At 42.3% G+C, this 12684-nt stretch overlaps 2 protein-coding genes across 2 annotated transcripts; both read left to right on the forward strand.

The window, feature by feature from the left end:
* Positions 1-1880: 1880 nt before the first annotated feature.
* LOC125534119 (BTB/POZ and MATH domain-containing protein 2-like) lies at positions 1881-2954 on the forward strand. The gene has a single exon (XM_048697416.1). It carries the CDS (start codon positions 1881-1883, stop codon positions 2952-2954), a length of 1074 nt encoding a protein of 357 aa, XP_048553373.1.
* Positions 2955-8872: 5918 nt separating this feature from the next.
* Positions 8873-9955, forward strand: LOC125534120 (BTB/POZ and MATH domain-containing protein 2-like). The gene has a single exon (XM_048697417.1). It carries the CDS (start codon positions 8873-8875, stop codon positions 9953-9955), a length of 1083 nt encoding a protein of 360 aa, XP_048553374.1.
* The last annotated feature ends 2729 nt before the right edge of the window (positions 9956-12684 follow it).

The raw sequence follows: 12684 nt of genomic DNA on the forward strand, positions 1-12684 counted from the left end.
CCAGCGAGAGCTTCTTCCGTCTCGCATAATGCACACACACACACACAATTAATTTAAGTTTACTTTGCTTAATTTTAAAAAGTTCACCACACATGTTGTTTTCATGTATTGCAAATTTATTCTTTCCAGCGAGAGCTTCTTCCGTCTCGCATAATGCACACACACACACACACAATTAATTTAAGTTTACTTTGCTTAATTTTAAAAAGTTCACTACACATGTTGTTTTCATGTATTGCAAATTTATTCGTGTAATTTTTAAAAGATATTTGTGCCAATAAAAAATCATCACATTCAAGAATTTTCCACGCATTTAAAGCATGTTCAAAAAAATATAAAATGTTAGATTTTTGTTTGCGTAATTTTGGAAAAATGTTTCATACTACCATTTAGGAAAATTCTCATGAATTTTTATTAATTTTTAAAACTAAAAAAATCTTTATGTGTTTTTTAAAAAAATGTAACATTTATGGAAAATATTCAATATGTGTTTATAAAATAATTACCCTGTATTTTGAAAATATTCAATAAATTATTGACATGTATTTGGCAGAACAGTAAAAATAATAATAATAAATAATAACCACGTGACACATAAAAATGTTTCATACTACCATTTAGGAAAATTCTCAAGAATTTTATTAATTTTTAAAACTAAAAAAATGTTTATGTGTTTTTTTTAAAATGTAACATTTATGGAAAATATTCAATATGTGTTTATAAAATAATTACCCTGTATTTCGAAAATATTCAATAAATTATCGACATGTATTTGGCAGAACAGTAAAAATAATAATAAATAAATAATAACCACGTGACACATGTGGTAAGGAATCTAAATTATTCATAATAATAATAATAATAACCATTATAAACCAATACAGAAAACATAGAAAAAGCGAAAAGGAAAAACCCGCTTGGAACCTTCCTAAAACCGTTGGGAGGTTCCCAAAACGGCTGAGGGAAGGTTCTTAAACCACATGTTATTTGGCTGGTTCATAGTGGGAGTGCGACAGGTGATCATGACTTCCATCTCGCAAAAAGCGAGATTTAACATTTGCTCTTAAGTCGTTGAATAGATGCAGATTATTTGTTTTGTTTGGCATTTTCTGGATGCCAATGTGCATGCGGGCGGATCCTAGGTTTCCATGAGATTCCTCTTCGTTTGCTAAAAAAAGAAGATTCCTCTTTCTAAAGTAAAGAGGCTGTTTGGTTACTGCCCAGGTCCATCCAGCCAGATCGCGGGTGCTGGGGCGCGTCAAAATATCGGCGAGCAAATCGGCCGCCCACGTCTCGCCAACGATTTGGCGCAGAAACAACGGGAAAACGTTACGGCGGGCTTGGCGTGCCAAAATGTGGAAGCTCATCCAAACGAGATGTGAAGCCCTGGTCAACGCCAATATTTTGGTTGGGCAGACGTGGGCTAGAATCCAAACAGTCCCGAAGTCTTTTATGAGATGGCCGGAGCTGGTTTTCTCATCGAAAATATTCTTCGTCTTCCTTACCCATGTTTTTTTTTTGCAATTTTTTTCCTTACGGACACGTTGTGCATGCGGTGCATCGCCAGTTGGTGTTGGCGTGATGAATCCCTTTGGTATCGTGTGCCTTTCACATCTCTTCTCGCTAACTAACGATTCATGTGAACACGAAGTTATAATTCATTTATATATGTTTAATCGATTGAATTTCGTTTCTGTTCCCACTGCAACTACTCCGCTCAAACGACGACGGTATGCATTCCGAGTTAATACCCCGCTCACCGGGAAACTAAACGACTTCCAACTTCCCATGCGAGCGTGCGTCCGCGCCTTCACTTCCCTCGCCTAGAAAAGCCCTACGCTAGCCTGAGACGTCCCTCGCATTCCTCTTTCGCTTTCGCCATGGCCAGCAACTCCACCGCTGCAGCTAGCCATGGCCAGTGCCTGCCCAAGACCTCGTCGAGATGCCTGACGCCGAGCGTCACCGCGACGCACGATTTCGAGGTGACAAGCTACCCGCTGCTCCACGGCATCGGCGTCGAAAAGCTCGTCAGCTCGACGGTCTTCAGCGTCGGCGGCTTTAACTGGACGATCAGCTTCTTCCCGGACGGCGTGAGACATGGCAGTTTCGGCAACGCTTCGGCGTTCTTGAACTGTCTTAGCCCAGAAAAGGATGTCAGAGCAAGGTTCACCTTGAACTTGCTGGACAAAAGTGGAACACAGGTCACCAAGTTTGAGGAGATGGAGTATACCTTCACTCCGGAATGCGTTTATCGGGGCTATGCTCAGTTCATCGGGAAATCGTGGCTCAAATCATGGTCTGACAGCAATGGGAGCTTCATTATACGGTGTGTTCTCACCGTGATCGGAGAAACCCGCACTGAGGTCAAGAGGAGCCGTGTTCTTGTTCCGGGGCGGAGTCTGCAAGACCAGCTGGAAGACATGCGTAAGAAGGGAGAAGGAGCAGACGTGACCTTCAGTGTGTGTGGCAACCTGTTCCATGCTCACAGGTGTTTGCTGGCTGCAAGATCTCCGGTTTTCAAGGCAGAATTGTTTGGTCCCATGAAGGAGAAGGCAACACAGAGCATCAAGGTTGTCGACATGGAGCCCCCAATCTTCGAGGCGCTTCTTCACTTTGTGTACACGGATTCCATGCCTGATGATGAACACTCCAAAGACTGGAACACGGCAAAGCTTCAGCACTTGCTAGTTGCTGCGGATCGGTATGGACTAGATGGGTTAGTGGCGCTTTGTGAAAGCAAGCTCTGTGAGAGCATTGACGTGGAGACTGTTGCAAGAACATTGGTTTTAGCAGAGCAGCACCATTGCAAGGATCTCCAAGAAGCTTGTGTTGAGATCATGGCTCCACAGAATGTTCTACAAGCTGTTATGGCAACTGATGGATTTAAGCATTTGGTTGCGAGCTGTCCTCTGCTCATGAAGGACATATTGGAAAAAAATTCTCGTACTGACTAGTCCTGTCTAGAGGACAAACAATCCATCATCTACATTTCAATTTCTATCTTCTACCGTGATATTATGCGTTGGTGTATGCATTTTGACGCTATTTTCATCATATCTATTTTAGTACTACTTCTAAGCACATTTGGCAAAACAAATGGTCTCGGTTATTCCTTTCCTGAAGGGGATAATACTCTGCAGTCTGTGCACTTTCCCATTCTTCAGTTTATTCAGATAATTTCTACCCGATTGAAATCATTACGGTAAGAACATTTATCTGAGTATTGTGGCAATGTAGATCTGTAGAATTACTCAAACCAATGAACAACTTTCAAGTGTACTAATTACAAACAAACATCATTTCTTTTGTAAAACTGCACGTTCAGATCCATTTCTAAATTAAGATTTACAAAATATCTGGATGTTTCAAATCGTCGGCAATCTTTACATTATGTAGAGTAAGTTTGAAAGAGGACTCACAAATTTTCCTTTTGTGATGCTAGTCAGTCTTTTGGGGTTTGTAGAGTCGTGTGGCCAATTTGGCAAGTACAAGGCAAGTGGGAAAACCCTCACAAAAAAGGGGCAAGTGGGAAAATCCATAGAGAAAAGTTGTGTTTCTTTCATGAATCCCTCACCTGATTTATCTATACATTAATAATAAAAGGGCTATCTTCTAGTGGTATGTCATAAAAATTACCCTCAAAGTTGCAAAATATTGCCCACCAATGCCACGTACAAGTGATAAATAAAATAACATTTTACACAGGAAATCCCCCGTTTGGACCGGCCCATACTGTAGGGACCAACTATATTGGGCTCTTTGCGCTGGGAGAGGGCGCAGCGCGCTCGTTTGACTATATCCGGGCAGCCTGTTTTTTAAATTACATATTTTTTTTATTTTTCGTTCTTTTCTACTTTAAATCATTTGGTATTTCATTAAAAAATCGAAAATAAAAAATGATAATTTTGAAATAAATCTTTAATAAATCATAAAATGTATGTGGGTTTAAAAAATGTTCAGAACTTTGTAAAAAATATTTGCTTATTCAAAAAATGTTCGAAATTTTTAGAACAAATGTTCAGAAAATCAAAAATGTTCAAATATTTTCAAAAAGTTCATGTATTAAAAATGTTAATTAAATCGAACAAAATTACGCCAATTCAAAAAATGTTTATGAATGAAAAAATATCCTAAAAATAAAAAAACTGTTCATGAGTTACAAAATAGTTTATCCATTCATTAAATGTTCGTTGATTCAGAAAATGATCATGCATTTAAAAATGTCCGTTCAATAAAAAAATGTGCGTCACTTTTTAAAATTGGTCCACCAATTTCCAATTTTTTGTCAATTCTAGAAATGTTCACCGATTCAAGAAAATTGTTTGCGAAAATGTTCACAATTCTTTTATTACAAAAATGCTTGTAAATAGAACAAAATATTCATGAATTCAAAAACTGTTTTTAATTTTAGAAAATGTTCAAAATTAGTAAAAGCGTTCATGAATTTGAAAAAAAATTCATGATTTCAAATATGTTTATGAGTTAAAAGAATGTTCATGATTTCACAAAATTGAGAGTTATAATGTATCTCGGTGATGCAGCCAAATGTGGTCATGACCACTGGTGATTATGTTTTTTTTTCGTTACAACGTGCGGGCCCTTTTTTAGGCATTAGAGAAAAGGCCAAAACGCCTAGGTTTTTGTACTGAGAGGGGTAATTTACAAGGCAGATCCAAAACCACCAAACCCAGAAAAACTAACGGGACATGAACATGCGAATCCGATCGTCGACGTGGCTCCGATGGTCAAAACCAGAATGCTGGACTTTCATAGGACCGCGTCATCGCGACAATTTTCATTAATTGTGGCATCTAGAGAGGGTGTGTCTTCCTAGAAGACCATGACATTTTGTCGTTTCCGCAGATGCAAGCAACCGAGGAGCAAAACAAGCAGAAGGTGATCCAGCCGTAAACCCCGGAGCAACGTCAAAGAGATGTAGATTCCTGACCGAGATACCGGTCGGAGATAGCCCGAGGCGCTGCCAAAACCGCACTTTAAACTCGCAACGGAAGATAAGGTGACCCGTAGTCTCCAATGTAGCCGAGCAGCAAGGACGGCCCGCCTCTGGCACGGTGATGACCGCCATAATGCATATAATAAAAGAAAATTAGGGGGAGGGGTAAAATGAAAAACAAAAAACAAATAATGTAGAATAAATGAAGTATTTTTTTTTGAAACAAGGCAAAAGACTTGCCATTTCATTGATTAAGGGAGAAAGTTTTAGACAGAAACCGCAAAGCGGTTAATAAAAGGACTACTCTCGCGGCATTACAACACCCAAATGCTTCGCTCCAGCCAAAGCCCAAAGCGATACCTCCTGCTTGATTTTGCTGATGATGGTCATGGAAGGGGCCGCTGAGTTGCGGAAGACTCTAGCATTGCGCTCCGACCAAACCTCCCAAGAGATGAGCATCATGAGGGAGGCGAGCGCCTTGGGCGAGCTGAGACGGATCTGCAGGTTAGCGTTCCATCATTCTCTGACCGAAGCCCTTGTCACCCAGGTAGACGTGGTGATGTGATGCATGCCGAGCCATGGGAGGACGTCATTCCAAATGCGCATGGTGTAGCGGCACTGGAAAAGCAGATGAGCCGCGGTTTCTTGGGTTTGCTTGCAAAGAGGGCATAGACCGCAATTAGGCCAACCACGGCGGCTCAAGCGGTCCGAAGTCCAAATCCTATCTTGAAGAATGAGCCAAGCAAAAAACTTGCACCGAGGGGGCGCCCACACCGTCCACACCGAATGGACAAGGTCCGAGGTGGTGAGGCCTTCGAATTGAGCCTTGTAAGCCGAGGATGCAGAATATATCCCATCTTTGGTGAACTTCCAAATAATTGAGTCTTCTACGTCGTCATGGAGGGCCACCATTGCTAGTTTGTCCCAAAGGTTAGCAAACTGTTGGATGTGTTCAAGGGAGTATCAAAGAAAAAAGAAACAAATAATGTACAAAATAAAAGAAACTAGGGAGCTGAGAAGAAAAAAAAAGGAAAATTATGTGTTCTTTTCGAGCAACCAAATTATGTGTTGACCCCGTGCAAGGTACTCAACAACAATTTGTTTGAGGGTGCCAGATGTCATGTAGTCCACAAACGAACCGGCACTGGGCAAAGTCACGGATTCGGGTCATGATCAGTTCGAACGTAATTCCTCCGTAAACTAATATAAAAGCATTTAGATCACTATTTTAGTTATTTAAGAGATTTTTTACGGTGCATCATACTACCCAATATAATGAGTAGTATTAAATTAATCCAACGATCTTGGTAATTCCTTATCAGGGATAAATCTGTCCTTTGAGATTTAACTGTAATGATTAGTTAACTAATTAAAATATGATCATCTAATTAATTACAATCATCCTAGCGGACAGGCCGTCGTCGCCATGCTCCGCCATACCGACGTGGCCAATAATCGCCGCCGACTCAGCATGCACGGCGCAGCCCAAAACCTTCGCCATCCTAATGCCCAAAGCCGTTTGCAAGCCGCCGCCCCCCACAACCTCCGCCGTTTCGACGTACGCTGCCTGCTCTCCTCTCGGCGCGCATATCAGAAGATCCGCTGGTTGAAGTGTCAAGCCTATGTCGCCACTGGATTGATTCGTTGAGTATTTCATCACTAATCCATCACCAATCCACCACGCACACTACTAATCCCGCAAGCACACACACATTCAGAACTAGCTAGCACAGATGCGCACCATCCATCAGCAGGCACACACATCTAACAGTGGAGAGAGAGGTGAAGGACCGAACTATCTACGCGAGGGAGAGGAAGTCGTTGACTTGACGACGCAGGGAGGAAGTGATCTCAGGGCAGCGGATGGAGGTGAGGTCCGTGGCCTGGGGCTCCGTGCAATTTAGAGAGCAGTTCCTATGCGTGGCCTGGGGCTCCGTGCAATTTAGAGATCAGTTCCTATGCGTCAGTGGATGGCCGCCGGGCGGCTTGGCGCGGCGTGGCTGCGTCATATCGCCAAGGTGTGCCTACGTCAATAACCTCGCATGTCCTCGGGAAGCTGAGTTTGATTTGTGAACTACCTAAAATACCCTTAATGCCTTAATATACTGCACAAATTGGGTGGTAGTATTGGTCAATCGGATGCGTTGGTTCACTAAAATGGATGACCCATATATCTTAGATATACCGTAAAAGATCTCTTACCTAAATGTTTTTATATTAGTTTACAGAGGGAGTATTGCTTTGTACTCCCTCGCAAGTAGGCACGTCTGTATAGGAAGTTTATGTGCAAGAGCTTGCAACATTTCTAACCGACCCCTTATCCTTCCATAAGGGAATATATTTGTGTTTTTTCTCCTCTAGGTCGCACCTAGCCGATCTCATATACTGATTAATGGAGTAAAAAATTTACTCCTTCCCTATTCCCACAAGTATATTTACTCTGGCTCGCGACGGCCGAGTAACAATCTCTTCCTTTGCTCTTCCTCCTCTTCTCCCCTCGCCCCGCCGCCGACGTGTCCCCCGCTTTCCTTGCCGGCCCCTTTCCTCCCAATGACCATACGCGGTGGCCGGAAGTCCCCGCCGCCGATACGGGGCGCGGAGCCGTGCCGCCACGCCCACGGATCATTGTCCACTGGCGCATCCTCGAACCGCCACCGCTCGTCCGATCTTCCCGCCCCCACCCGATTCGAGGATTTCCCAGAGCTCTCTCCGCCGTGGCTGCCGACGAGGACCTACCTCGGCATCAGGCAGCGCTCGTGGGGGACGTGGGTGGCGGAGATCAACGACAGGGAGACCCACCAATGGAGGTGGCTCGGGTCGTTCCACACGGCCAAGCTCGCAGCCATGGAGTACGACTGGTGGCAGGTCCAGTACCACGTCGCCATCGTCCGGTTGAACTTCCCTTTTGGGACGGCGCCGGTCCGCCTCGTCCTGCCGGAGCCGGGGCTAGTGAGCACTCGGATGGTGCGGGAGAACCGAGAGGCTCGGGGGCGCCGCGAGGCGGAGGCCGTCGATGAGGCCTACATGGAGGACCTCCGCCGGCCACACCCGGAGCTCGTGGAGGCGGAGCGGGCTATTTGCACCATCAATGGTGGGGAAGTCATAGTCATCTCCGACGACGAGGCGGAAGGCGACAAGAATGGCGGCGAGCAGGAGATCAATGTTGAGGAGTGGCGGAGCGTCTTTCCCGACGACGATGACGACGGCACCAGCCCGGACCCAGCTCTCACCGAGGGTGGCCTCGCGAGGAAGGACTGACTCGACCTCCACTTCAACTGAATTTGAGTGTAGTTTAGTTTAAGTTTAAATTTATGTTTAATTTGGGTTGTCAAGACTACTATCTATGTGTTGAACTTATGTTTATGTTTAAATGCATGCAAATTTCGGTTGAAATTAGATTGAATTTATGAAAACTTACATTTTACTCCACTAAATTTAGGGGATCGGCTAGAACCGATTAAAATTTAGTGTTGTATAAATACTCCATTAAGGTTTATTAGGCCGGACACTTCTCTATTTTTTTCGGAATCGGTTAGAAATGCCCTTAGTGTACTAGTATATCCTGTTGGTTTCCACGCTGGATACTACTACTAGGCTTGCTCATGTTCGAGCGATAGTAGGTTAATTTCATAGTGAGTCCGGCTTGCATGCAACAAGCATTCGAGCAGGCTTAGATAGCTTAGTTTGGTTATGTGTCCAAATAGGAATCAAGGTTGCCCGTGTGTTTATATTAGGAAAAATATAAACAGGCCGAGTCCGAGTAGGTCTTGCCGTCATAGTTAGTTCTGGAGTTCGTACGTGTGGATATATATGTAGGCACTATGGCGTGAGTTTGTAACACTGGAAGGTTGAGAAGAAATAAAGTTTTTTTTGCACGTGGTGAATTGCAACAACGACGCCCACACATTCCTCGTTGCCATGGCTAGCAACTCCATCTCCGTAGTTAGCCTTCCCAAGACGTCGTCAAGATGCATCTCCGAGAGCTTCACCGCGACGCACGATTTCGAGGTAACCAATTACCCTGAGCTCGACGGCATGGGCGTCGGCGAGTTCGTTAGCTCAAGCACATTCAGCGTTGCTGGCTACGATTGGAAGATCGACTTCTACCCGGACGGGTGCTGGGAGGATTCTACCGGCTTTGCGTCAGCCTTTCTCTATTGTGTCAGCGAGCTGGCGGAGGACGTGAAAACCAAGTTTACCTTGAATATGCTGGTAAACGAGGGCAAAGCACGGCTGTTAGTAACCAGCTTGGCTTTTTCTAAGTTTGAACATGTCTTTTCGCCAGAAGGTACCGTCTGGGGCTGGTCCCAATTCGTTCAGAAATCAAAGCTGAAATCATCGACCAACGTCAAAGGTTGCTACTTGATTATACGATGCATCCTCACCGTTACAAAAGAGCCTCGAACCGTGGCTAAGAGGAACCTCGTCGTAGTACCACAGCCGAATCTGCAAGACCATCTCAGGCACATGTGGAAAGATGGACAAGGAGCAGATGTGACGTTCATCGTGCGTGGCCAACTGTTCCATGCTCACGGGTGTTTGCTGGCTGCAAGATCTCCGGTTTTCAAGGCTGAACTATTTGGTCCAATGAAGGTGAAGGCAACACAGAGCATCAACGTTGTCGACATCGAGCCCCTAGTCTTTGAGGCGCTTCTTCACTTTGTGTACACAGATTCCATGCCTGATGATGAACACTCCAAAGATGGGAGAACGGCAAAGCTTCAGCACCTGCTAGTCGCCGCGGACCGATACGGGCTAGATAGATTGAGGGTGCTTTGCGAAAGCAAGCTATGTGAGAGCATTGACGTCGAGACTGTGGCAACAACACTGGTTTTAGCAGAGCAACACCATTGCAAGGATCTCAAGGAAGCTTGTGTTGAGTTCATTGCTGCATGGAATGTGCTACCGACTGTTATGGCGACTGATGGATTCAAGCATCTGGTTGCAAGCTGTCCTCTTCTCATGAAGGAAATACTGGACAAAGTTTCCTGTAGTGATTAGTCCTGTACAGAGGACAAACAGTCATCTGCATTTTTATTTCTATGTTTTACCATAGTATTATGAATCGTGTATGCATTTTGATTGATGATATTTTCATCATATCAATTTTAGTACTACTTCTATGCTCTTTTGACAAGCAAAGTTGTCTCGGTTCTTACTTTCTTGAAGAGGATACTAACACTCCGCAGGCTGTGCACTGTTCCACTCTTCAGTTCATTCAGATATTTTCTACTTCATTGAATTTATCCTGGTATTCGGCAACACAACTCTGTAAAGTTACTCAAACTACTTGGAAATAACATGAATAGCTTCCATAGACTGTTGGGGGCATATATATTTCTCAAAACATTTTTCATTTGTTGAAGCAATTTCAGATGTTATGAGAATAGTCTTTTTGTCAGTCTTCAAAATTCAATTTGACTGACATAAATGAATATTTTCTACGTCGTAGACTTTTTACATTACTTTTATTAAAGAAGTTAATTTTTTTAATTTTACTTATATTTAAAATTTCAACATATATTATAAAAATATAAGGGATCGGTACTAGCACTGTTCATCTCAGCTGGGCCTGAGCCTATTGCAAATACAAATGGCTAAGGGTATTTATTACTGATCCTCGATAAATAGAGGAGGATCCGACCAAGTAAACCTTAGTAAAGTATATTTAGTCCACTAAGTTTTGGTCGGACCTAGCCGATCTCCTATATATAACGGAGTAAATCTTTGTTTGTTCTAAACTTTATAATTCTAGTATACATTGCAACTACAATTGATGTGTATGCGGGCCAAACTGTGATCCTCTTCTAGGTCACCGAACATCATCATTGAAAGTCATGCCTAAAACGGTATCAAAGTCATTGTTGTCTTCTTCCTCTTCGGATGACGACAAATCCTCGAAGACCATCTCCCACAACCCCTTCATCGACAATTCAAAGGGCTACATTCAATCCAGGTGGCTCGGTTCAAAAAGAAACTAACAAAAAAAACTCACCTAGGCAATCTGTCGAACAATTGCAATGCGGTGGTGTTGCACCGGCCGGCCGGTGTCGTTTAGACCTAAGCATAGCGGTTCTTTTCTTACTTTCATTCATAGAAACATAAAGAGCCTTAATTGATTCCTCAACCTTAGGCACAAACAATTTCATCTTGAGATTTTCTACATCGTGAGAAATTCTATCAATACTTCTAGACATATCATCAATCTTATTCAGCTTTTCTTCTATTGTAGCATTGAAAACTTTTTGAGTATTGATAAATTCTTTAATATTATTCTCAAGATCAAAGGTGTTCCTATTATTATTATAAGAAGGATTATCATAGGAATTATCATAATTATTAAAGGAATTAGTAGGAAAAGGCCTAGAATTAAAATTACCTCTATAAGCATTGTTATTGAAATTATTTCGCGAGATAAAATTCACATCTATGGTATCACTATTTTACTCAATCAAAGTAGACAAAGACATATCATTAAAATCCATAGGAGCACTTTTATTAGCAACCAATTTCATAAGAGCATCAACTTTTTCACTCAAAGAAAAAATTCTTCAATCGAATTAACTTTTTACTAGTAGGAGCTCTTTCGGTATGCCATTGTTAATAATTAGTCATAATATTATCAAGCAATTTGGTGGCTTCACCCAAAATAATTTCCATAAAGGTATCACCCGCGGAGGAATCTAAAAGATTTCTAGAAACAAAATTCAATCCAGCATAAAAAAATTGTATGATCGTCCAAAGATTTAAACCATGAGTAGGACAATTTCTAAGCATCAATTTTATTCTTTTCCAAGATTGCGCAACATGTTCATGCTCAAGTTGCGAACGAAAAATAGGACGAATAAAACGGCAAATTTTTGTGAAGTGGGAGAGAGGAAAACGAGAGGCAAATGACAAATAATGTAAATTACAAGGAGATGAGATTTGTGATTGATGATATCTTTCCGACAACGGCGCTAGAAATTCCTTTTGATGCGGCTTGAACTATGTCGGTATTTCCCTAAAGAGGAATGGATGATGCAGCACATCTACGGTAGGTGTTTCGCTCTGTGATGAGGCCAAGGTTATCGAACCAGTAGGAGAACCACGCAATACCACGTAAAAAACTCATGCACACAAAGAACAAATACTTGCAACCCAACGTAAGAGAGGGGTTGTCAATCCCTCATGGGTAAAAAGATACCCCCTCCTTCCAACTATATAGGGCCTAATGCGTTTTTCAAGACCACCTTTGACTATTGACAAGATTAATAGTACATGACATGCATAATGTGAAAATTACATCATTGAAAGCTCCTTTCACATACGAATTTGATGACGTGCTTTGTGTAAGTTGCATGTCATATATTATTGCTCTAACATTTGGTCAAAGTTAGCCTCGAAAAACGCATTAGGCCCTATATAGTGGAAGGAGGGAGTAGGTAAAATTGTAGTAGATTGAATAAATAGATCTCACGGGAACGCGAGATAAAATAAATAAATAAAAATTGCAGAAAGATATTTTTGTATTTTTGGATTAATAGATCTGAAAATAAAAGTAAATAAAAATAGATCGTGAAGGCAAATATAATAAAGAAGAGACCAGGGGGCCATAGATTTCATTAGTGGCTTCTCTCGAGAAAAATAGCATATGGTGGGTAAACAAATTACTGTTGGGCAATTGATAGAACTTCAAATAATCATGACGATATCCACGCAATGATCATTATATAGGCATCATGTCCAAG

Source organism: Triticum urartu, chromosome 2 (assembly GCF_003073215.2).
Source record: "Triticum urartu cultivar G1812 chromosome 2, Tu2.1, whole genome shotgun sequence".
Classification (NCBI taxonomy): Eukaryota; Viridiplantae; Streptophyta; class Magnoliopsida; order Poales; family Poaceae; genus Triticum; species Triticum urartu.

Coding starts and splice junctions, on each gene's coding strand:
- LOC125534119 (XM_048697416.1), top strand. CDS start 1,881: ATGGCCAGCAACTCCACCGCTGCAGCTAGCCATGGCCAGTGCCTGCCC.
- LOC125534120 (XM_048697417.1), top strand. CDS start 8,873: ATGGCTAGCAACTCCATCTCCGTAGTTAGCCTTCCCAAGACGTCGTCA.